General features: G+C 44.5%; 1 protein-coding gene across 2 annotated transcripts in view; it reads right to left on the bottom strand.

Moving 5' to 3' along the window:
• The window catches only part of Ganc (glucosidase alpha, neutral C), a 58,324-nt gene that overhangs the window by 7,032 nt on the left and 25,869 nt on the right, over positions 1-25,423 (bottom strand). Inside the window, exons 12-20 of one of the 2 annotated variants that reach the window (XM_042275993.2) lie at positions 23,562-23,688; positions 22,437-22,516; positions 18,875-19,018; positions 16,735-16,831; positions 13,269-13,370; positions 11,141-11,384; positions 8,462-8,526; positions 5,672-5,748; positions 836-910 (exon numbers count right to left, since the gene is read on the bottom strand). In XM_042275993.2, the coding sequence (XP_042131927.2) occupies positions 836-910; positions 5,672-5,748; positions 8,462-8,526; positions 11,141-11,384; positions 13,269-13,370; positions 16,735-16,831; positions 18,875-19,018; positions 22,437-22,516; positions 23,562-23,688 (1,011 nt within the window). Of the gene's footprint in view, positions 1-835; positions 911-5,671; positions 5,749-8,461; positions 8,527-11,140; positions 11,385-13,268; positions 13,371-16,734; positions 16,832-18,874; positions 19,019-22,436; positions 22,517-23,561; positions 23,689-25,423 lie in introns of those variants that run through there. The other variant, XR_013050685.1, reaches the window with a different exon arrangement.

The following is a 25,423-nucleotide window of genomic DNA, read 5'->3' as shown; positions in this document are numbered from 1 at the left end:
ATGAGTCAGAGTATATATATATTTTTAAACTCTTTACATATCTTAACAGCTTATTGGTATAATTCATATGCTTCAAAATATACACAAACCACTTCAATATACTGAGTCATGTAACCGTAGCCAAAGTCAATTTTAAAATCCTATCAACTCCTCTAAAAGAAAATTATACCCTTCAGCAGTCACTCCCCATTGCTTCCCAAATCCTCTCCCAAGCACAGCCCAAGGCTGTATGTACATGTACGTGTTGTTATGTCAAACGCTAACAGCCTTGGTTCACTTTTTACAGAAATACACCATAAACAGGATGCTTGTGCCTCCCATTCATATGCTGAAGCCCCACACACTGAAGTGACTATATCTGGAGACAGGGTCATAAGGATAAGTCCTGATATGATAGGAACAGTATCCTCACAAGAACACTTTCTTATTTTTTATTTTATTTTAACTGTGTAAGTGTTTTGCCTGTATGTATGTATGTGCACCGCACGTGTGCCTGGTGCCTGTGGGGGCGAGATAGGAGGTGTTGGATCACCTGCAGGTGGTTGTGGCCACCATATGGGTGTTGGGAAGCAAACTCAGGTCCTCTGCAAGAGCAACAGCACTCGTAACCACTGAGCCAACTCCCCAGCCCCATTTACAAGAACACTGTCCCCTTCCTCTCCCCATCCCATCACCCCCGCGTGCCAGGAGGACCTGAGTCAGCTGGCACTTTGGTATAGGTCTTATACCTTTAGAACTATGGGCAGATAAATTTCTGTTGTCTACCACCCAGGCTGTATTCTGAACAGACCAATGCAGCTAAATAGGTAAAAATAATACTCTGAAAATAACTTACAGTATCCAAGGTTACTGGAATCTTCACAGTACACCCTCCTTTCCACTGTGCAAATGTCTTAGAGTCATACCAGACCTAAAAAGTAGCAGACTCTATTGAAAAGAGAGTATGAGCAATCTCTCTCCTGAGAAGCCTACACTTACCCAGTGACGATTTCCTTTTGCCCTATAATAAAGCTGTCTTGCAATCCCAGGAAGGAAGGAAGGAATAAAAAGAAAGTTCAATACATATAATTAAAATTTGTGGGAGAAGTTAGAAAGAATACCCCCCAAACCCGTGTGTGTGTGTGTGTGTGTGTAATTCACATGCACATGTGCTACTTGGGATTGAACCTAAGGTCTCAGGCATCCTAAGGGATTTACCACTGAAGTGTATCTCCTGCTCTCTTTACTTTTTATTGGACACAGGGTTTTACTAAGTTACCCAGACTGGTTTTGAACTCACTATGTAGCCCAGCTAGGCCTTATAATCTTCCTGCTGGAATGATGGGCTTGCATTACCAGATCCCACATATTCTTTTAAGAAAATCCAAGCTGGGCAGTGGTGGCTCCCGCCTTTGATCCCAGGACTCAGGAGGCAGAGGCAGGCAGATCTCTGTGAGTTTGAAGCCAGCCTGGTCTACAAAGTGGGTTCCAGAACAGCCAAGGCTACACAGAGAAACCCTGTCTCAAAAGGAGAAGAAGAAGGAGGAGGAGGAGGAGGAGGAGGAGGAGGAGGGGGGGGGAGGAGGAGGAGGAGGAGGAGGAGGAGGAGGAGGAGGAGGAGAAGAAGAAGAAGAAGAAGAAGAAGAAGAAGAAGAAGAAGAAGAAGAAGAAGAAGAAGAAGAAGAAAAGAGAAAATCCCAAAGCATGCACAAAGCCCAGTGTTCAATCCTCAGCATAGGATAAATTGGGCATAGTGGCACTTGGGCATGGTGGCACTTGGGCATGGTGGCACTTGGGCATGGTAGTACTTGGGCATGGTGGTACATGCTTGTAACCCTAGGCGGAGGATCAGAAGTTCAAGTTCATCTTAAATTTCAAAGATAGCCTGAGATACATGAGACCCCATTTCAAAAAGAAGAGAGAGAGGAGGAAGAAGAAGAAGTTACCAAAGGGGTATGATTGATAGACTAAAGACCATTCCTTGTCCATCTGTACATTCAAAAGTTAATTACTTAACAACCCACTACTGCTGTGGAATAATTCTCTTGTATTCTGTAAAGATTTGTCACTCAAGTTGGTTTAATAAAATGTTGATTGGCCAGTAGCCAGGCAGGAAGTGTAGGTGGGGCAACCAAACTAAGAATGCTGGGAAGAGGAAGGGTGGAGTCAGGAGTCGCTAGCTAGGCACAGAGGAAACAAGGATGAGAATGCTGTACTGAGCAAAGGTACCAAGCCACGTGGCTAAACAGAGATAAGAATTATGGGTTAATTTAAGTGTAAGAGTTAATTAGTAATAAGCCTGAGCTACAGGCCAAGCATTTGTAAGTAACATTAAACCTCTGAGTTAATTATTTGGGAAGTGGCTGCTGGGTATTTGGGAGTTGCTGGCAGGACAGAAACTTCCACCATCACACCACTGTGCTAGGGGCTAGATATGCATGATAGCTAGGAACTTGGTGTGGGTGAAAGACAAGATGATGCCTCCATGGTTCTTTCTATGTGTCTTTTACATCATGTACCTTTATCCCAGTTATTTTCCTGTCCCTTTGCATCTGCCCTCTGCCTCTGCATGCTCCCTCCCCAAATAAATCAACGTTTAAGAGAAAAAAAAGGGGTGAGGGAAGGGGAAAATATTAAAACTCTCGTCCTGGAAGTTGCAGTGTGACACAGTAGTTCACTGACTTGTACAAACATCTTGCTTGGGCTGGTGAGGTGTCTCAGAAGACAATGGTGAAGCCTGGACACCTGAGTTTGCTCCCGAGAACCCACACGGAGGGGAGAGGAGAGAACTGACTCCACGATGGTCTCTGATCTCTACCTGCACACTGTGACCCATGCACCCTCCCCATCGTGCACACACTGACACACACACCTTCCCCATTGTGTACACACTGACATACACACCTTCCCCATTGTGTACACACTGACACACACACACACCTTCCCCTTCGTGCACACACTGACACACACACCTTCCCCATCGTGCACACACTGACACACACACACCTTCCCCTTCATGCACACACTGACACACACACCTTCCTCATCGTGCACACACTGACACACACACCTTCCTCATCGTGCACACACTGACCCACACACCTTCCCCATCGTGTACACACTGACACACACACACCTTCCCCATCGTGCACACACTGACACACACACACCTTCCCCATCATGCACACACTGACACACACACCTTCCCCATCATGCACACACTGACACACACACCTTCCCCATCATGCACACACTGACACACACACACCTTCCCCATCATGCACACACTGACACACACACCTTCCCCATCATGCACACACTGACACACACACCTTCCCCATCGTGTACACACTGACACACACACACCTTCCCCATCGTGCACACACTGACACACACACCTTCCCCATCGTGTACACACTGACACACACACACCTTCCCCATCATGCACACACTGACACACACACACCTTTCCCATCATGCACACACTGACACACACACACCTTCCCCATCATGCACACACTGACCCACACACCTTCCCCATCATGCACACACTGACACACACACACCTTCCCCATCATGCACACACTGACACACACACACCTTCCCCATCATGCACACACTGACACACACACACCTTCCCCATCATGCACACACTGACCCACACACCTTCCCCATCGTGTACACACTGACACACACACACCTTCCCCATCATGCACACACTGACACACACACACCTTTCCCATCATGCACACACTGACACACACACACCTTCCCCATCATGCACACACTGACACACACACCTTCCCCATCATGCACACACTGACACACACACCTTCCCCATCGTGTACACACTGACACACACACACCTTCCCCATCATGCACACACTGACACACACACACCTTCCCCATCATGCACACACTGACACACACACCTTCCCCATCATGCACACACTGACACACACACCTTCCCCATCGTGTACACACTGACACACACACACCTTCCCCATCATGCACACACTGACACACACACCTTCCCCATCGTGCACACACTGACACACACACCTTCCCCATCGTGCACACACTGACACACACACCTTCCCCATCATGCACACACTGACACACACACCTTTCCCATCATGCACACACTGACACACACACACCTTCCCCATCATGCACACACTGACACACACACCTTTCCCATCATGCACACACTGACACACACACACCTTCCCCATTGTGCACACACTGACACACACACCTTTCCCATCATGCACACACTGACACACACACCTTCCCCATCATGCACACACTGACACACACACCTTCCCCATCATGCACACAAAGACACACACACCTTTCCCATCATGCACACACTGACACACACACCTTCCCCATCATGCACACACTGACACACACACCTTCCCCATCATACACACACTGACACACACACACCTTCCCCATCGTGCACACACTGACACACACACACCTTCCCCATCGTGCACACACTGACACACACACACCTTCCCCATCGTGCACACACTGACACACACACCTTCCCCATCGTGTACACACTGACACACACACACAACTTCCCCATCATGCACACACTGACACACACACCTTCCCCATCGTGCACACACTGACACACCTTCCCAATCGTGCACACACTGACACACACACCTTCCCCATCGTGCACACACTGACACACACACCTTCCCCATCGTGCACACACTGACACACACACCTTCCCCATCGTGCACACACTGACACACACACCTTCCCCATCGTGCACACACTGACACACACACCTTCCCCATCATGCACACAAAGACACACACACACCTTCCCCATCGTGCACACACTGACACACACACCTTTCCCATCATGCACACACTGACACACACACCTTTCCCATCATGCACACACTGACACACACACCTTTCCCATCATGCACACACTGACACACACACCTTTCCCATCATGCACACACTGACACACACACACCTTCCCCATCGTGCACACACTGACACACACACACACCTTCCCCATCGTGCACACACTGACACACACACCTTCCCCACCCATCGTGTACACACTGACACACACACCTTCCCCATCATGCTCACACAATAAATAAACCAACTCAACACTTGTAACCATAAGTAGGAAAAAACAAGGAAAGGAAAGCACACAGCAAACAAATCAACCAGACACGAGGCAGAGAAAAGAAGAGCATCAGAGAAGAAACGGACCTGGAGGGAAACCCACGGGAACCTGATGACCCCTACAGCATTGCCTCTGTGGGGATGAGTAGGAGATTCCAAGACAAGGTCCTAACTCTTGTCTGGGAGCCCTAGCAAGGGAGGTTAGTTGTTGAACTACCAAAAAGAGTCCCACAAAGTAACTGGGTGGAATAAATCCTCTGCCTTAAGGCCATGCCCCCCATCTCCATAAGGACTCACTTATACAAGTCAAAGTGAGAAAGCAAAACCCTCTCTGAGGTTGTCGTCACCTGTTCATCTTCTCCACCTTCCCCCATCAAGTCTGTCAACTTCAGAGAACAGTCATGACCGGGGAAAACCTACAGTCACCTGAGGCAAATTCACAACGGCAAGCTGAAGCAATCTCTTTCCCAAGAGAGATGCAGGCATGAGAGCTAGGAGACACAGGATATGTCTGTTATTGTTCTTACCTCAGTTGACCCTGGCAGGAATACATCGGCCATGGTGGTCTGTGGTTCTGTGACTGGATGAACCAAGAAAGCACTTCCTGAACAATGGAGAGGAGATAACACTGAGCATCATTACAGGAGATCTGGAAGCTCCTCTCTCTTCACTGGACACCACTGTGATCTTACGATCACGTGATCTTTATAAGGCAGAGACTATGTGAGCCGAACAGTTCACCAGAGAGAAGCACTGGCAGAAAAAGGACAGAGTTCAAAAAGGTACCGGATTCAACCCACTTGTGGCTGTTAGGATGATGGGCAGGGACTCTGAAATATTCTGTTGCACCTTGTGTGCTTATTTGCTTTAGTTTTTTACTTTTAGTTTTTTTTGTTTTGTTTTGTTTTTTTGAGACAGGTCTTGCTATGTAGCCAAGACTGACCTGGAACTTGCTCTGCACCCCAGGCTGGCCTTGGGATGATCCTCCTGCCTCAGCTTTTTGAATGCTAGGCTTACAGGCTTGAGCAGCCATGCTCAGCTTCAGTGTCATTTTCTGCATCCCTACTGGTATGCCAACAATCCCAAAGCACCACTGCGCCTCCCCAAGTGCTTCACGGCTTGCTACGAAGACGCTGTTAGAGCGGGCCTCATGCTATCTAGAAGTCTGGCCAGGGCGACGCTTCAGGCCCCTTTGCTTGGGCAGTTACTGTCATTGGACTTTCTTTAGACCACCAGCTCCCGAATAAGGACACAGAGACCTTTTATCAGGTATAAAAGCTCGGCCTTAGCTTAGGCTTGTTCTCAACTAGCTCTTATAACTTAATTAACCCGTTTATATTAGTCTAAGTTCTGCTACGTGGCTCATTACCTCTCCTCCATATTGTACATCCAACTTGCTTTGGGTCTCACTGGCGAATTCACCGCCTCTCAGATTCTTCCCCAGAGATCCTCTCTCTCTCCCTGGAAGTCCTGGCCTCTTCTGCCTAGCTATTGGCTATCCAGCTCTTTATTAAACCAATCAGAAGGGGCCTTGGCAGAGGCACATCTTCACAGTGTACAAGATTATCCCAACACACAGTTACCATTGCAGATCTGTACTTCTCTCAAGGACAGCCTGGAGTGTTACTTTTCTTTCACATTGGTGTCACACATGTGTAAAGTACATCTACTAATTAATTCACTTTAAAGCTTTATTTATATTGTCTCACTATGTAACCCAGGCACCTTGAACTCCTGATCCTCCTGCCTTAGTATTGTGAGTGTTGGGATTATAGGCATGCACCATTATGCCTATCTCGAATTGTTTCTACTGGTCAATAAAGATTTATTCACTGAGTTCCAGGCACCATGCTAGGCTGTGAGGACATAGGAGTAAAGGAAATAAACATGGCTCCAACCTTCATGGAGTTTGTAGTAATGAGGAAGACAGACATTAAAAGGTAACTACATAAATAAAAGTGAATTAGGGTTAAAACAAATACTGAAAGAGGTAAAAGTACAAAGCAAAATGAAAATTACCTAAGAGGCAGGACTGACTTTGAGTGGGGAGGATAATACTAAGGTATAAGGAAGTAAGGAATGATGAAAGACATTTCTCCAAGGCAGTGACTATTAAGCTGAAGCCTCAAGTGCCAGGAATTGAACACAGAGCCTTGGGCATGTTATACAAGAGCATGCCCTGAATGATATCTTCAAGGATTCTTGTTACTGTAATTGTTATTATCGTTATCATTATTATTTATATTCGGAGGTTTCTACTATTACAATGTAATTCATTCTTTGAGTCTCAATATCTAGCCTTGTTTCTTGAACTCCATTCTTAATACAATAAACTTCCATATTCTAGATTTCACATTTCATCCTCATTAAAGAAGACTAGCTAGCCATGGTAGCATAAGCTTGCAATTTCAGCAATCTGGACACTGATGAAGAGGATTACAAGTTCAAGGATAACCTGGGCTACAAAGCCCTGTCTCACAAGGAAAAAAAATGAGGTCTACTATTACACATGAAGCAAGTTCTTCTGTGTCTTTACTATAGCCATCTGATCTACTTTTCAGACTTCCCTTCCTGTAGCAGTATCACCAGGTTTTGGGGGAGTAAGCCCCAAGCAGAACCCTCAGATCACACCCACCAATACAATGGATTTATTTGGCATTAATAAGAACTATATTGTAAGCCAGGCAGTGGTGTCACATGCCTTTAATCCCAGCACTCAAGAGGCAGAGGTAGGTGGATCTCTGTGAGTTCAAGGCCAACCTGGTCTGGTCTACAGAGCAAGTTCCAGAATAGCCAGAGCTGTTACACAGAGAAACCCTGTCTCAGAAAACAAAACAAAACAACAACAAAACAAAACCCAAAACACCAAAACCAAAAGAACTAAATTGTAAGGGCTACATTACAACATGCTAGAACCATAGTCTCACTATCAAATTAAAACTGGTGAAGGCGGGCTGGAGGTGTGGCTGAGTTGGTGGAGTACTTGTCTAGCACGCACGAGGAGGCATTAGGTCCAATCCCCAGCACCATGTGTAATGAGGCGTGATGTGTAATGAGGCGTGATGTGTAATGAGGCGTGGCTGTAATGCTAGCACTTGGGATCAGAAGTCAACATCATCACAGAGTAAGATCCAAGACAGCCTCGGCGAAATAAGACTCTGACTCAAAAATTAAAAAAAAAAAAAAAAGGGTGAAGGAATCTTTTTTTTTTTTTTTAATTGTTGTCTTTCTTGGGCTTAGAGTAGTCTTATTAGAAAACATAATAAAAACATAGTTATAGCATCTATCACTACTAAAATTAACCTATAAATACTTACCCAGCATGTATTCATCATCCACACCAAAAGTCTCTAAGTCATTAGGGAACTCGACCCACAGAGGCCTGGGGAAAGGAAACAGGATTATTCATATTTTAAAATATCATTATGTTTTATTATTCTTGGTGCTAAGTGTTTTATTAGATTTTTATATTTTCAGTGTTATCACTCTCCAAAAGGAATTGGAAAGCACCAAAGAGCCAAGATATTTTTTTTATATGACCTAAGAACTTATGAGCAGTTGCTAGGTGACTTTGTATTTATTGTGTGAAAGAGCTTTCTATCGACCTGGCTGTCCTAATGGAACATTGAGAATTCTATGATATGCTGCTTTCCTAGCTTTTGAGTGACTATCACTCTAACAGGTAAAAACTAAGGCAAGCCTAAATGCCTACATTTTTTTGTTGTAAAGTAAATGCTTGCCAAAAAAAATCACATTTTATTATAATGATAATTCCGTGCCACTTCTTGCAGCCACTGACTTTCATGTATCATTTAATCATTATTTATTTAGATGAAAGGAACTAGTTTTCATTGCTTTCAAGCTGGTAACACTTTTGGGGAGGATGAAAAATTGCCAAGATTTTAAAATAGTTATTGTTTAACAGAACTCATCTAGGAGTCACTTAGGTTCATAAAAATGACAAAACTTTCAATATCTGTGTCTAAATAGCAACTTATTGCTTCTAACCATCTTTAATTTTATTAGAATGATTTTATTTAAGTGTGTGTGTGTGTGTGTGTGTGTGTACCATTTGAATGAAGTGCTCTCAGAGGCCAGAAGCAGGCACTGTAGCCCTTAGAGCTGGACATTGAGGCTGGGAACCCAACTTAGGTCCTTTACAAGAGCAATAAGAACTTTTAACTGCTGAGCCAGCTCTCCAGCCCAAGGAAAAAATATTTTTTTAATTGAAAAACTGTTTTTAGAGTTTTAAAATTATTTTATGTGTATGAGTGTTTTGCTTGCATGTATGTAGATGCACCATACGCATGGCTGGTACCTGTGGGTACCCAAAGAGGGCATTGGATCCCCCAGGACTGGAGTTACAGGCAGGTGTGAGGCACCATGTGGGTGCTGAGAATTGAACCCAGGTCCTTATTAAGAGCAACAACTGCTTACCTGCTGAGCCAACTCTCCAGCCTAATTTATTATTTTTTTTTTTAGTAAATGAAACTTGTTATTTACTAATGGTAATACAGCGGGTGTCTCTAACGCTGGCAGATGATTAGAATCACCAGGAAATGTCTGGTCTGAAGCAAGTTTAGGAACTGCTGACTCTGAACTCTGTGCATGTTCTTCTCTAACTAGAAAGTTGATTTTGGCCTTCAAAGTAGAATTTATATGCTAGGAAAAAAAATCCCCACCTCAAGTTCAACTCTATGGGTAAGATCAAGCCTCAGATGGAGGGAAATTATTCCCCCCCCCTTTTTTTGAGACGGGTTTCTCTGTGTAGTTTTGGTGCCTTTCCTGGATCTCACTCTTTAGACCAGGCTGGCCTCGAACTCACAGAGATCTGCCTGGCTCTGCCTCCCGAGTGCTGGAATTAAAGGCGAGCGCCACCGCTGCCCAGTGGGAAGTTATTTTTCATGAGAGGAGGCTAGTGCATAAAATGCTAAAGTTATTTAGCTGCAAAGTCATTTCCTTATTCTTTACATTTCCATCTCTCAGCAAATATCAATAATCATAAGTAGAGGATCTAGTCAGCAGCTTCTGTGTCTTCAACAGCCAGCACCCCACACGGCAGCCAGCACCCCACACACAGCAGCCAGCACCCCACACACAGCACACAGCACCCCACACACAGCAGCCAGCACCCCACACACAGCACACAGCACCCCACACACAGCACACAGCACCCCACGCACAGCACACAGCACCCCACACACAGCACCCCACACACAACAGCCAGCACCCCACACACAGCAGCCAGCACCCCACACATAGCACCCCACACACAGCAGCCAGCACCCCACACATAGCACCCCACACACAGCAGCCAGCACCCCACACACAGCACACAGCACCCCACACGGCAGCCAGTACCCCACACACAGCACACAGCACCCCACACGGCAGCCAGTACCCCACACACAGCACCCCACACACAGCAGCCAGCACCCCACACACAGCACCCCACACACAGCAGCCAGCACCCCACACACAGCACACAGCACCCCACACGGCAGCCAGTACCCCACACACAGCACCCCACACACAGCACACAGCACCCCACACACAGCAGCCAGCACCCCACACACAGCAGCCAGCACCTCCCACACAGCACACAGCACCCCACTCACAGCAGCCAGCACCTCACGCACAGCACACAGCACCCCACACACAGCAGCCAGCACCCCACACACAGCACCCCACACACAGCAGCCAGCACCCTGCGCACAACAGGCAGCACCCCACACACAGCACACAGCACCCCACACACAGCAGCCAGCACCCCACACACAGCAGCCAGCACCCCACACACAGCACCCAGCACCCCACACACAGCACCCAGCACCCCACACCCAGCAGCCAGCACCCTGCGCACAACAGGCAGTGAAGCGGATTGAAACTTGACTGAACACACGGCTTTTGTCCCCCTTTTCCAGACCCTCATCACGGGGATGGGGGGCATCTGTTGGTAGGTTGTTGGAACCTCTAAACAGAGGACGCCCCTTTACCTCATGACAGGCTCAGAAAACGTGTGCACACGGTAGAACAGAGAATACAGGTAGGGTAGGAGGGTATAGCGCTCTCGGATAGCTTCCCGGATCCGCCGGGTGTACTCTTCCCCAAACAGCCAGGGTTCTCGCCGCTTGGTGTTCATGGTAGCGTGACCACGGAAGAAGGGCTGGTAAGCTCCAGCCTGGTACCAACGCACCAGCAGCTCCGCCTCAGGATTGCCAATGAAGCCGCCCACATCAGCTGGTGAGACGGAGAAAGACGGGATGAAGAAACCAGACTTGGAATAAATGATGTGTTAAGGTAAAATAAGGCCTTGAAAACCGAGAGGAGATGCTCGACGTGCACACTCAATGCAACAGGCAAACCTATGGCCTCAAATTGGGGAGTTTGAGCCACGGAAACCAGCCCATGCGGGGATCTGGCAGAATGCTCTTTTTGTTTTTTTTTTTTTTTTTTCCTTTTTTCTTTTCGTGGAAAGGTCACAGGCTTTTCTGTAAGAACAGCTGTCCTGTGTATTCTGGATCCTCCATTTCCCAGAAATTGCACAATGTCTCCCTGGTTAGGTGTGTGTCTATATACTAAAGGAAAGGCTGCTGGTAATTTATTTCTTTTGAAAGCAAAGGCTACAACAATATCAATCACTGAAAAAGCAAATCATTGGCCTTGGGGGTTTAGGTGGAATTTCATGCTCACCCCTTGAGCAGGACATGCATTTCTTGTATGTGGACCAATGCCATAAAGACACATCTACCAAAAAGTGATATTAATTTGTTTTTTATCTTTGAAGAGAATAAAAAACATTCAGACCTGCAGCTACAACTGCAGCCAGTATATACCAAGCACCTTCAAATTGGTTTGCTTATCTGCACTGAATTCTCAGCAGGCAGGGAAGGCATGCCCTCAGACATGTATTTGAACTAAATCCATCTTGTGTGTGTGTATGTGTGTGTGTGTGTGTGTGTGTGTGTGTGTGTGTGTGTGTATGTGTGTGTGTGTGTGTGTGTGTGTGTGTGTGTGTGTACACGTGTGAGAAGGTATATGTGCAGGTAGAGGCCACAAGCTGACTTCAGTGTCTTCCTCAATCACTCTCCACTTTATTTTTGGCTAGACTGACTGACAAGGAAGAAACAGGGACCCTGCTAGCCCCGCTTCCCAGCTCAGGGTTACAGGGATGTGCCGCTGTGCCGGGCTCTTTCACAGGTGTGCTGGGCTTCTGAACTGAGGTCCTCATGTTTGTGTGGCAAGCACTTCACTAAAGCCATTTCCAATCACATCTTCTTCAGACAGGGTCTTCTATAGCCTGGTCTGACCTCGGTTTTGCTAGTAGCTAAGGACAACCTTGAACCTTTGAGCCGTCTATTTCCACATCCTAGTGCTGGGATCTTGGGTATGTGTGACCATACTTGGCTTTGTGTAGGGCTGGGATCAAACTGAGGGCTTCTTGCATGCTAGGCAAGCGCTGTCCCAACTGAGCACATCTTAATGAAGAACACACTTAAATTGTGTCACAGAGTCTTCCATCTGCTGAGCAGAAAGTGATTCTGTAAGGCTGGCTCTCTTAGACCCTCGGCAATGCTGCTGCCCATCAAACCCAAGGCCTTGAGCACACCAGGCTAGCACTCTGCTGGGCTGCTCACTCAGACCTAGGCTGGCTTTCCGTTTGCTAAGCTGTTTGCAGTGCTCTCATTCTCTCAAGAAGAAGAGTATGTTTCTGGAACACTCCGTGACTGTGTCTCTGGAGGTAGTGCTGTGGGAACGAGGGAATGAAACAGACTCCCCATCTCCTGCCTGACTTCATGTCCTCAATGCAGACAAGATACATGTAAGACGTTTATTTTATTTATTTGAGGTAGGGTCTCTCTGTGTAGTGCCTGCTGTCCTGGAGTTTGCTATGTAGACCAGGCTGGCCTTGAACTCAGAGATCCTCTTATGTCTCCCTCTAGAGGGCCGGGATTAAAGGTGTGCGCCACCACAGCGGGCTGTACAATAAATTTTGAAGCAATCCCTTTGCTCTCCTCCCATTTCTTCCCTGCATCCGTCCTTGCCCCAAACGGCTAACGGCCACTGAGGACCCTCACTTCTCATTTCCTCCCTCTGGAAACCTCAAGTCAGGAATCAGCTTACCTCCACAGAAAGAGATCCCTGAGACACTGAGGGTGAGTAACATTGGGATGGAAATTTTCAGATACTTCCATTCTGCTGTGTTGTCTCCCGTCCAGACAGCACCTTAGATTGCCCAGAACAAGGCATGGAAACAGACATAAATCATCCAATGCACTCCATTTCATTTACATTCCATATTTGCAAAAGACAAAAATAATAAAGTAGGAGACAGATTTCCACCTTAAACAAATTCTGATCTTTTTTTTTTTAAAGATTTATTTATTATGTATACAGAAGAGGCTGCCAGATCTCATTACAGATGGTTATGAGCCACCATGTGGGTGCTGGGAATTAAACTCAAGACCTCTGGAAGAGCAGTCGGTGCTCTTAACCTCTGAGCCATCTCTCCAGCCCAAATTCTGATCTTTCTGCAAAAAGTATCAATTTTCTAATGTGAAAAAGTTATTAAGGTTCATAAAACACAGGCACACTCCTTTAATCCCAGCAGTTAGGAGGCAGAGGCAAGCAAATCTCTGTAAGTTCAAGACCAGCCTGGTTTAGAGAGCGAGATCCAGGACAGCCAGGGCTACACAGAGAAACCTTGTCTCAAAAATAAATAAAACAAAACAAAAAAACAAAAACAAAATAAAAAAACATAACTAAATACTCTGGGTTTCTTGTCCCACTTCTTATCACAGGAATCCTACCAGGCAAACACTATTATTAGCTCTACTTTAAAGATTAGGGAAATATGATTAACAGTGGCTCCATAGTCTGTCCACCCTAGTTATGTAGTCGTTAAGTAGATTTGAGGCAAGATGTCAGACCGTTAAAGCCAAGGTTCCAGGTCACTCTATAGTTGATAAGAGTTTATGATGACAGATTATAATATTACTAGACACATAAAATACTCTTATTTTATGACATCTAGATTAATCTTGAAGCCTTTTTTGGTCTGTCTTTTACCAAAACTGTTTCAGTAGATATTTTTGTTTTAATCTTCTGTAGAAATGTTGAACTGTCCTATAGGCAGAGAAAAATATTTTTTAATAATTGATTTATTTTTTCAAAATTTTATGTACATTGGTGTTTTGCCTGCATGTATGTCTGTATAAAGGCATTGGATCCCCTGAAACAGGAGTTACAGACCGTGTGAGCTGCTGTGTGGGTGCTGGGAATTGAACTCAGGTCCTCTGGTCTCCAGCCCGAGAAAAATATTTTCAAGGCATTTTTTAAAATAACACTCTAGCCGGGTGGCGGCGGCGGCGGCGGCGGCGGCGGCGGCGGCGGCGGCGGTGGTGCACGCCTTTAATACCAGCACTCGGGAGGCAGAGCCAGGCAGATCTCTGTGAGTTCGAGGCCAGCCTGGGCTACCAAGTGAGTCCCAGGAAAGGCGCAAAACTACACAGAGAAACCCTGTCTCAAAAAAAAAAAAAAAAAAAAAAAACAACAACAACAACAACAACAACAACAACAAAAAACAAAACCACTCTAGTAATTTTTCCTGGACATCAGCTGAGCTAGGGAAGTACCTACACAGTGATTTTGAAATCATGGCAACAATTCCATCAAGAAAGCTCCTGTAGACACACAGATGTATCATGGCTAACACGATTGTTCATTCACAAGCTCTTTATAGCTATTGGTCAAGCATGTGACTAAAAAATGTCACGTTCTCCTTGCTACAGCAGAGTCCTGCAGACTAGAAAACGGACCAGCATCTAAGAGACCAGAAACAACTCAGACAGCAGGGCCATGCAGCACACACTTGCAGTTCCAGCACTGGGGAGGGAGGGACAAGAGGACCGCTGCAAATTCAAGGCCAGCCTGGGCTGCATCGCGAGACCCTGTGTCAAGACATCAACGCTCATATCTCTCTTGTCACAGTTTTGAACTGCTGTCTATGAACCTTTCCGTTAATTCCCCCTCCGTGATTTCCCCTGTAGTTTTTTTTACTGAGATAGGAACTCACTCTGTAGCCTGGGTTGTAGGAGTTGGTTCTCCCCTTCCACCATGTGGATCCCTGGGATTGAACTCAGGTCATTAGGCTTGGCAGCAAGTGCCTTTATCCAGTAAGCCATCTTGTTGGCCCTTATTTATTTATTTATTTATTTATTTATTTATTTATTTATTTATTTATTTATTTATTTTTGAGACAGAATCTCATGTGTCATAGGCTGGTTTCAAATTCCTATGTAGCTTATGATGACCTTGAACTCCTGATCATCCTGTTTCCACTCCCAAATGCTGTGATTACAGGCTTAAATTTATATTTTACCGAAATCTATTTACTGATTTAAATTATTACATTTACATTTTTAACAATGTTAAATATTGTTAAACAATATTAAATAAATGTTAAAAAAACAATGTTAAATAAAAAATATTGTAACACTTCTGTATAATGTTACAAACATATTCTCATGAAATTAACTACCATTTTAAGGAAGGAGAGAACTAACCACCCCGGGTTGTCCTCTGACCTCTACACAGGTGGCATGTGTCACACCCCCTAAAATAAATGAAAAAACATTTAAACTATAAACTGCCTTTATCATGACAGTGTGTCCTGCAGTTAACCCACACCTTTGTAACCCTCCTTTACTGTTACGCATGTAAACTTTTCTCTCGGTCTCAAGGTCTAATGCTATGATGAGCATCTCTGTTGACACTATTCTGTCCTTTGGCTGAAGAACACAGGAGCTGGTCTGGGGAGGTTGAGTGAGAGACCCAAACATGTCTACGATACAACAAAGGTGAGGTTCTTTACACTAGGACCTAAGCTCTCAGTTACTTATGCAAGGCCAGGGGCCTTAAAATAGCCTTCCTGCCACAGAGTGGTGAAGTTGAACTAGATCTGTATTAGCTGGTAAACCAGATCCAGTCATGGATGACCCTGACAGCAAGCAACAGCCAGGTCTATTTTAAGCCACATGGCTAAGTGGAACACTGGCTGAAGCCGTGTGTTAGAGATGTGATTCCCTAAGTCAAAAAGATAGGATCAGAGATGACCATGACAGAAAAGGGAACACTCTGAAGTCACTCTCCCAACAAGTAAGTGGCCATTTCTTTAGTAGGAAAAAAGTACTAAACTTGATGAAAATTGGTTTACTGTCTTTTGGTGTGTGAGAGGGAGACAGGGTCTCAAGACAGGGTCTCAAGAAGCCCAAGATGGCCTTGGAAATGACCTTGAACTGTTTCCCCTGCCTCCTCCTCTTGAGTGCTAGGATTACAAACATACACCAGCTTTCCTGGGTTTATATGGTGCTGAACATTAAACCCAGGCAGTCTACTCTACCAACTGAGATACCTACAAACCATTTATTCATAGCATAAAATACACATGCCAGAGCACATCATGTTCTACATTGTGAGTTAGAAGGCCATGGGAGAGGAACACAGAGGCAGCAGGCAGCATATATCATAAATGCTCTAAAGAAAGGGGTGGGTAGCTCTCTTGTGTCTTATAACGTGAGCCGTTTCTTACCGTACTTTTGTGATCCAGCAAAGAAAGACCGTGAAAGAACGAAGGGTCTCTCCTTCCCTTTAGATCGCTGTATCAGTCCTTCTGCAGTAGCCATTTGCTGTAAGTCAGTGGAGAAAGATTGGAAAGAGGAGGCAGGGTGAGGGCACTGTGCCAACATCCTCAATAGACTACTAACATGAGAAAAGAAGGAATTGGGGGGGCCATGAAAAGGGAAATAATAAACCCATCAGGTCTTTTTGATGATACAGTGAATGATACCAATTTGCCTAGTAAAGATGGAACATTTATTCTGTTAGCAATGTCAATGAAATAATAGTGAAGAGGAGCAGTGATGCAGATGAGTAGAAGGGTGGCTACCCAGCATGCCTGAGGCCCAGGGTTCAGTCCCCAGCACTGCAGAAAACACACACACACACACACACACACACACACACACACACACACACACACAAACACAACACAACAAAACAAAAACCAAGCTACCATTTCTTCAGTGGAACTATTGGTGGGCATTTTATAATATATTTCCTTATGGTTTGCACAATAATCTGTGAGTCAAATGGCTTTCACTGGTTAAAAAAATAAATTCAGAGACGTTAACTGTTCACTTCAGCCTACATAAGAAATTCCCTAAGGCAGGTGGCAATTAAAGCAAAAAGCTGATAGAGAGATAAACATGTAGTATCTGGAAAAGGCTACATCCAGCCAGCAGCTCCCATTAGAAAATAGCAATTGTGGGAGACCTATAAGGCATACAGTCTTATTCTAAAAAATAACAAAGACTCACAGATATAAGTTAGGGTAAGTGATTCTCAGTCTTTGGATATGATTAGCAAATAGAGAATAATTCCACTATTTTAATGAGACTAGCTCACATATTTGAATACTTGGTCCCCAGTTGGTGGAACTATTTGGGAAGGATTAGGAGGTTGTGACCTTGTTGGAGGAGGTGTGTCACCAGGGGTAGGCTTTGAGGTTTCAACATTCTTGCCATTCCCGGTGTGCCTCCCTCTTAAAGTTGTAGTTATGGATCAAGATATGAGCTCTCAGCTGTTCCTCCACTATCCCACCATGGTCTCTAACCTTCTGAATCCATAAGGTAAATTAAATGCTTTCATTTATAAGTTACCTTGGCCATGGTGTCTTATCACTGCAATGGAAACTATGACATATACTTATTAAAGTATAAATCTATATATTAAGTCTTGCTCTTCTGGTGTGAATGTTAGGAGATTAATATGTATATACATATATGAAATTGTTGTTAGATTTTTTTAAACATTTTTTTTAAGTTTTTTTTTTGTTTTATATGTGGGTGTTTTGCCTGCATGTATGTCCGTGTATTATGGGCATGTACTGCTCATGGGGGCCAGAAGAGGGCTTTTGGATCCCCTGGAACTGGAATTATAGATGGTTGTTAGCTGACATGTGGGTGCTGGGGATTGAACCACTTAACCATCTCTCTAGCCCCTTTAAAAATATTTTGAAAATTTATGTATATGTGAGTGTATACTCCCTGTGCAGGTGCCTCCGAAGGCCAGAAGAAAGTGCTGGATCTTCTGGAGCTGGAGTCACAGGCTGTTGTAATCTGCCCAGTATAGTTGCTGGGAATAAACTCAGGTCCTCTGGGAGAACAGCAAGAACTCTTAAACACTGAGCCATCACTAGCCCTTGTCTGCTTTTTGCTTTTGTGATAGACTCTTGTTGCATAGTCCAGGCTGGCCTAGAACTCATTACGTAGGTCAGGCAGGCCTTTAATTCACAATCCCTCTGTACCATGAATGCTAGGATTGCACATGTGTGCCACCGACCTCAACTAAGCTAGCAATAGATGGAGATATACAAAATTTTAAAACCTTGCCTTAATTACCTTCATTAACATATTTATAGATTGTCTGTGCCAATAAAAGTCTTCTAGTAGTATTAAATGCCATGTAGAATATTTTCAGATGTATCTGGTTTATTATGAATGGAAAAGGAAGTAGAGGGAGAAATAATAAACTGGCTGTCATCTGAGACTCACTGTAGGTGACAGCAAACACACACAAAGAGACCTGGCAGTACACTTGATTACAGAACTGACTCCCTGTCTAAAAGCAGGGCACATGACTCTGGCTGGCTTCTGATTGGGATGACTTACCTGATAAAAGCCGTAGATGTTGTGAAGCTCCCTGTGTTCCCAGTTGCCATAATGAATGACATTCTTTTGCATGGTTAGCTCTGGCCCTCTGAAGACTGAGGGCTCATTCATGTCATTCCATATGAAGAGGATGTCTGTAGATCCCTAGGAAGAGAACCCTGTTCGTGAGAATCCTTCTCCAGGGATGATATTAACAGGATAGTATCCCTGCTCTTTCCCTCTCTTTGTTCTTTCTTATATTTTTAAGCCAATTGGGTTGTAAATTTTTTCTGTTTTGTCCAATGAAATTTCCATGCACCTACAACAGTATCTGACTCAAAGAAAGATATCAATAAATATTTTTTTTTGTTTTTGTTTTTCAAGACAGGGTTTCTCTATGTAGCTTTGCGCCTTTCCTGGAACTCACTTGGTAGCCCAGGCTGGCCTCGAACTCACAGAGATCCGCCTGCCTCTGCCTCCCAAGTGCTGGGATTAAAGGCGTGCGCCACCACCGCCCGGCTATAAATATTTTTTGATAAGAATGCTGCACTATATTATCTGTGAAATACATACTGCTCTGAAAGTTCACACAAAGACATCCTTAGGGAATATGTGCCAGAAAAATTGTGAATATTCATCATGAGGCTCTGTATCATCCACTATCTGCTACAAGTCTTTGCATGATCTTATCCAAAAAGCTGAGAAGAAATATCTTGTACAACTCTTAACTAAAAGCAATTATTACTATACATGAATTTATTTTTTCTCTAATACTCTGAAAGAATTGACAGCTGAGTTATCTGTTTGTTGACATATAATTTGTGTTCTTTCCATCTACTGAAAATTGTATTAAGATTCTTTTTATAAAATTCATGGTCTCTCAGCATTTGAATATCATTACAGGAAGCCTCAGGCAGTTCATTCCACTATTTCTTAATGCTGTGTTCTGTACACCATGTCCTAATAAGGCCTAGCTTCCTTCTATGACACTATAGAACACACCTGAGACCTTATCCACATGACAGATGATATTTCCAATGTTTGAGTGTGGCCTATGTGTTTCCTTAACTATTTTTAAGCAAATGCACCTTTATTTGGAGACTCTCTATTATGTAGCTCTGACTGTCCTGGAACTCACTATGTACACCAGGCTAACCTTGAATGCACAGAGATCCACCTGCTTCTGCCTCTGAGTGCTGAGATTAAAAGTGTGTACCACGATTCCTGGCTTCTAAGCAAATGCATTTCTAAGAATAAGGGTGTATAGTTTCCAAATATTTGCCTTCAGTCTTCTTTTAGTACTTCTAAGGCAAAAAGATCAGCAAGTTTTCTCCTCCTCCTCCTCCTCCTCCTCTTCTTTTTATAAAGGTGTAGATAATGTACATTTCCATCTTTGTGCATCATAAGAGCTCTTTAATTATTCTACTCTGGTACAGTATTATGAAAGCAGGCACAGACAATAATGAAGTGAATGACTATAGCCATATTTTGCATAAGGATTGTTGTCTATAGTATTCTAAGTATTTTTCTAATCTCCTATTCAATGATACTCAGAAGCAAGTATCTTGTGCTTAAAAGCTGGGCTTGGGAGACAAACAGACCTGAATTTAAATCTTGGGTCCATCTCTTAGTAAATGGGTGACCTTTGTCAGTCTATGCATAATTTTAAAAATAATAATAATAAATCTTTAAAAAACAACAACCAAAAAAACCTCTCCACACCTCAATTTTCTTACAGGTGGGGTTAAGATTTAATTATAGTTCCAATTTAGAGTATTTTTATCAAGAAGAAATGGGGTAATACCCATCAAATGCCTAAGACAGCCCTTGGTACGTGGCTTGCATTCAATTTGTGTTAGATATTACTGTGATTGTCATCATCACCATAACTGATTGAAAACAGGTCTCTGATGTGACCTCAGTTCTTTCCATGGTTCTTTTAAGATTTTGATTATTATATTTTTCTTTTAACAATACATTATGGTTTATAACAGTGGTTCTTAACCTTCCTAATGCTGCAATTCTTTAATACAGTTCCTCATTTATAACTATAATTTTGCTACTGTTATGAATCATTACATAAATATCTGACATGCAGGATATCTGATATGTGACCCCAGTGATAGGGTCAGTTGACCTCCTAAGGGGTTTTGACACAGGTTTAAGAACCACTGGTTTATAAGATAGTTTCACACTTGTCATAGCCACTTTATTGCTGATGGGGCTCTTTCTTCCTTCTCTCTCTCTCTCTCTCTCTCTCTCTCTCTCTCTCTCTCTCTCTCTCTCTCTCTCTCTCTCTCTAGCTCTCATGTTGCTTAGGCTGATCTTGAATTTCATAACCTGAAGATGACATTAAGTTCTGATCCTCCATCTCCTAAATGCTGCTGGAATTAAAGGCATGTACTACCATGGGTCTTTGCTGTGTTGGGGATCAGGCCTTCTAGCCAAGTACTCTGCCAACTGAGCTATTTCCCTAGTCCTAAGTCTTTTATTTTTTCTTTTTTTGGTTTTTCGAGACAGGGTTTCTTTGTGTAGCTTTGTGCCTTTCCTGGAACTCGCTTTGGAGACCAGGCTGGCCTCGAACTCACAGAGATCCGCCTGGCTCTGCCTCCCGAGTGCTGGGATTAAAGGCATGCGCCACCACTGCCCGGCTGTCTTTTCTTTTTGAGACAGGGTCTTTCTATGTAGCCCTGGTTGTCCTGGAACTTGCTATGTAGACCTGGCTAATTTCCAGCTCACAGAAATTCATCTGCCTCTGCCTGCCAATTGAGGTTAAAGGTGTGCATCACCATTTTTTTTTTTTCTGGAGACAGAGTTTTACTCTATAGCCTAAGCTGGCTTTGAATTCAAGGAAATTCTTCTGCTCATCTTCCCAAGTGCTATGATTACTGTGCCCCCATGCCTGACTTCATACTAATTTTCAATAATAGTTATAGAATAGGATTTTATATTAAAATATACATAGTGTTTAGAAAATAGAATAAAAATACATTGTACTGTATTTTGATATATCATAGTCTGTTATGACATAGGTTGTGGGACCCATTCTCGGGTTCCTCGTGGCTTTACCCAGCAGGTCCGAATAGAGGATGGTCAGGACCACGGGCCTGAGTGCAGGTGTCTGAGATGGCCTGCACTTGGCTGTGCTGGGGGAGGAGGTCTTTTGCTCCACTCCCTTGGCGTCTCTACAAAAACCCTGGGGCAGAGACAGTCGGGGCCCGTTGGAATAGGTTCCAGGCCCTCTCGAGGCTATCCTTTATTTTCTATCTGTTTATCTCCACAAGATTCTCCGCTATAAATCCTTCTATCTAATATTTCCTGCTGCTCACACTCAAGAAAACTCTGGAGAACTGTGGGGGTGGTGGGTAAACGCCCCACAGTAGGTAAAAACCACAATTTTTATACATCTAGTAATATATATAGTACCCTTCCTAATACCATCAAAGTCTATAATGTGGTATCTATTCTAGCCTTTTATGTGTGCAATATATCAAAAGCTACTTAGTTAAAGCAGTTCTAAGCGACTACCTTTTCCTTTCATCTTTCCGGTTACCTAGGAAACAGAAAGAGAATAAAAACCAACCTGATAAACAGGAAAAGCAAAAAGGCTGGAATACCACTCTCTGACCTTGGGATTGGTGAAATCCAGGTAAGACGAGAGACCTGCAGAGGCACGAGAGTGGGCAGTCTGTCAGGAACAGTGGTCTTTACAGTTAGACGTGCGGGGAAGAGGACGGGAGAGTCAGGTCACCAATGGACACCTTGTGTCAAGTACAAAAGACAACTGAGACAGGCAGGGTCCGCAAGTGAATGAAGCCATCTTTAAAGAGAGAAAATTTTTTTTTTTTTTTTTGGTTTTTCGAGACAGGGTTTCTCTGTGTAGCTTTGCGCCTTTCCTGGGACTCACTTGGTAGTCCAGGCTGGCCTCGAACTCACAGAGATCCGCCTGGCTCTGCCTCCCGAGTGCTGGGATTAAAGGCGTGCGCCACCACCGCCCGGCTTAAAGAGAGAAAATTTAAACCTTTCAACCCCACAGCCCATGGGCATGCCAATGAGCAGGCGTCAGGATGGAGCTTGGCCTTCACTACTGGCTGAGAAAGGCAGGAAAGGCTGCCCAATCCCTTGCGGTGACCCAAGTGTTTCAAGAGAACGTGGACTTGTTCACATGGCTCAAGGGAGGAAAGGCAGGTACTGGTTTCTCCACAGCACTTGGATTTATGACACAGTGGGGATTCCTTTTGGTCTTCGGTGAATTTCTAACAAGGCTTCAAACTTTTGCATCTAGAGTTCCACAGGCAGCTGAGGCCACTCATGAGAGGCTGAAAGTCAAAACTATGGGCTAAAAGGACCAAAAGCAACCACAAGGGAGAGCCTGCCTGCCAGACACTTCATCTCTGCATCCCGCCCTCTCCCGGGACACTTTCCTCACTCCCTACTTCTTATCTCTGTTTGCTTAGAGTTAACATGCCATGGAGATTAGTCTGCTTGCTTATTTTTCATTCATTCCTCTGGTCACTGACTGATAAATGCACTCACAGCTCACTCTACCAGGTGTTACTAAAGATACCAAAAAGGCGATGGCGTATCTCCCTTAAAGGTGATAAAAAAATGTGTCTGGAAGAGAAAGAGATGCCCACAGGGAATGAGACTGTAACCACAGATGTTTTATCAGTTGGGACAGAACCAGTGGAAATAAGGGTTACCATACCAGGCCAACACACTCCTTGGAAGTCGCCACCTTCTGGGTTCTTCACAAAGAAGCCCTGTTCTTTGGCTTTGGCGTATACCGAGTAGTCAGGATCCACCTTGATGTGGGGGTCACTGATAACCACAAGCTGTCAGGACAGAGGTTTAAACGCCATGTCAGTTTTCTGAGGCTTATGTCCACTCAGGTGTTTTCACCATAGTTTGGGATGGGGAGAATCGAGGTTTGCTCAGAAACTACAACTCACTGAAAATTTTGGACATTGCTAAATCCCTATACCCTTTCACTAAAAGTTGTTACCAGCCGGGCAGTGGTGGCGCAGGACTTTAACCCCAGCAGTCGGGAAGCAGAGCTCTGTGAGTTCAAGGCCAGCCTGGTCTACAGAGCGAGTTCCAGGACAGCCAGGGCTACACAGAGAAACCCTGTCTCAAAAAACCAAAAAAACAAAAAGTTATCAAATCAGATAAATCCTCTCTTCTAATTGCCATGGTTTATGGTTTTTATGATTATTTTACAGCTATTTGTCTATTTTGTGTGTGTCTGTCTGTTCTGAAAGAAGATGGTTCTCTCCTGCCACCATGTGTGGTCTGGGGCTTGAACTCAGTTTCGCAGACTTGGTGGCAAAGTGCCTTTACCCACTGAGCCAGCTCAGCAGCCCCCATACACATCTAAGATGGCATTTATCAAGCTTCTGTCTGTGATGCCAGGTGCTATAAGAAGGGATTAAATAGGCAAGATCCTAACTCCCTAGGCATTTAGAGGCACATTATAACACGGATGAAATAAATCATTAACGAAATCAAGAGCAGGCCTGGGCATTTAACTTAGTCAGGAAATAAAGGATTTGCCTGGCAAGCATGAGGTCTGAGCCTGAGCCCCAGAACCAATGTGGAAAAGCCAGGCGTGATGGCACAGGTTTGTAGTCCCAGCACTGGGGAGGTGGAGGCAGGTCTGTGGGGTCCCCTGGCCAGCCAAGTCAGTGAGAGATCACGTCTCACAAAAAAGAAAAAAGCAAAGTAGATAGCATCTAGGAAATTATATAAGGCCGTCCTCTGGCTTCTACAGGCATATGTGTGCACCCATCCCCTCACGAGCCCCGTCCAAACCACAGAAACCACAGAACTAACGTTAGAACCAAACCAAACCATCAAAATAGTAACAGCAACTATGTACTTCTCCGTGGTTTCTCTCCTTCTCCTTTAAATTTCAGTTCTTTCCTTGGCCAAATTTACAGGGAGAGTCTGTCAGTGAAATGTATGGAAAAAAAAAACAAAAACAAAAAAACAGAATATCTGGCTACTTTTTTTCCCTTTAATTACACTTGTCTATTTGTGTGTGGAGCAGGGGGAGGCACATGGCGGTCATGGTGTGCATGGGGAGGCCAGGGGACAAGCTGCATGAGTTGGTTCTCTCCTTCTACCACGTGGGATCCTGGGATCAAACTCAGGTTGTCAGACTTGAGGGGCAAGCGCCTTTACCTGCTGAGCCACCTTGGTCCCCATGACTCCATATTTGACCCTCTGTTGTTAAGACTTTCAAGCCCTACCACGTCCTCCTACCCTTCTGCCCACCTGCAGTCAAGCTGGCAAAACCAGCTCTGGTGTTAGTGGCAGGGATTCAAACGACCCAGCCCATGTGGAAGAACTCTTAGCCCAGCACCAGCTGTTAGCCACCAGGGACACCAAGCTGGTCCCCTTTCCCAGCTTTCTCAAGCCATTTTCAAAGTAGCTTGTGAGACAGCTGGGCTTCTCTCCAGATGCCTCACTATGTGAGAAACTTTTCTGCTTCTGATGTCTGTGTAGTACCACCCATTTTGACAATGGGGCCAACTTTTTAGGGGAGAAGGGCGCCATCCCAGCAGGGTA

Source organism: Peromyscus maniculatus, chromosome 4 (genome assembly GCF_049852395.1).
Source record: "Peromyscus maniculatus bairdii isolate BWxNUB_F1_BW_parent chromosome 4, HU_Pman_BW_mat_3.1, whole genome shotgun sequence".
NCBI lineage: Eukaryota > Metazoa > Chordata > Mammalia > Rodentia > Cricetidae > Peromyscus > Peromyscus maniculatus.
The sequence above is the reverse complement of the archived record's forward strand: the minus strand, read 5'-3'. Positions and strand labels throughout refer to the sequence as shown.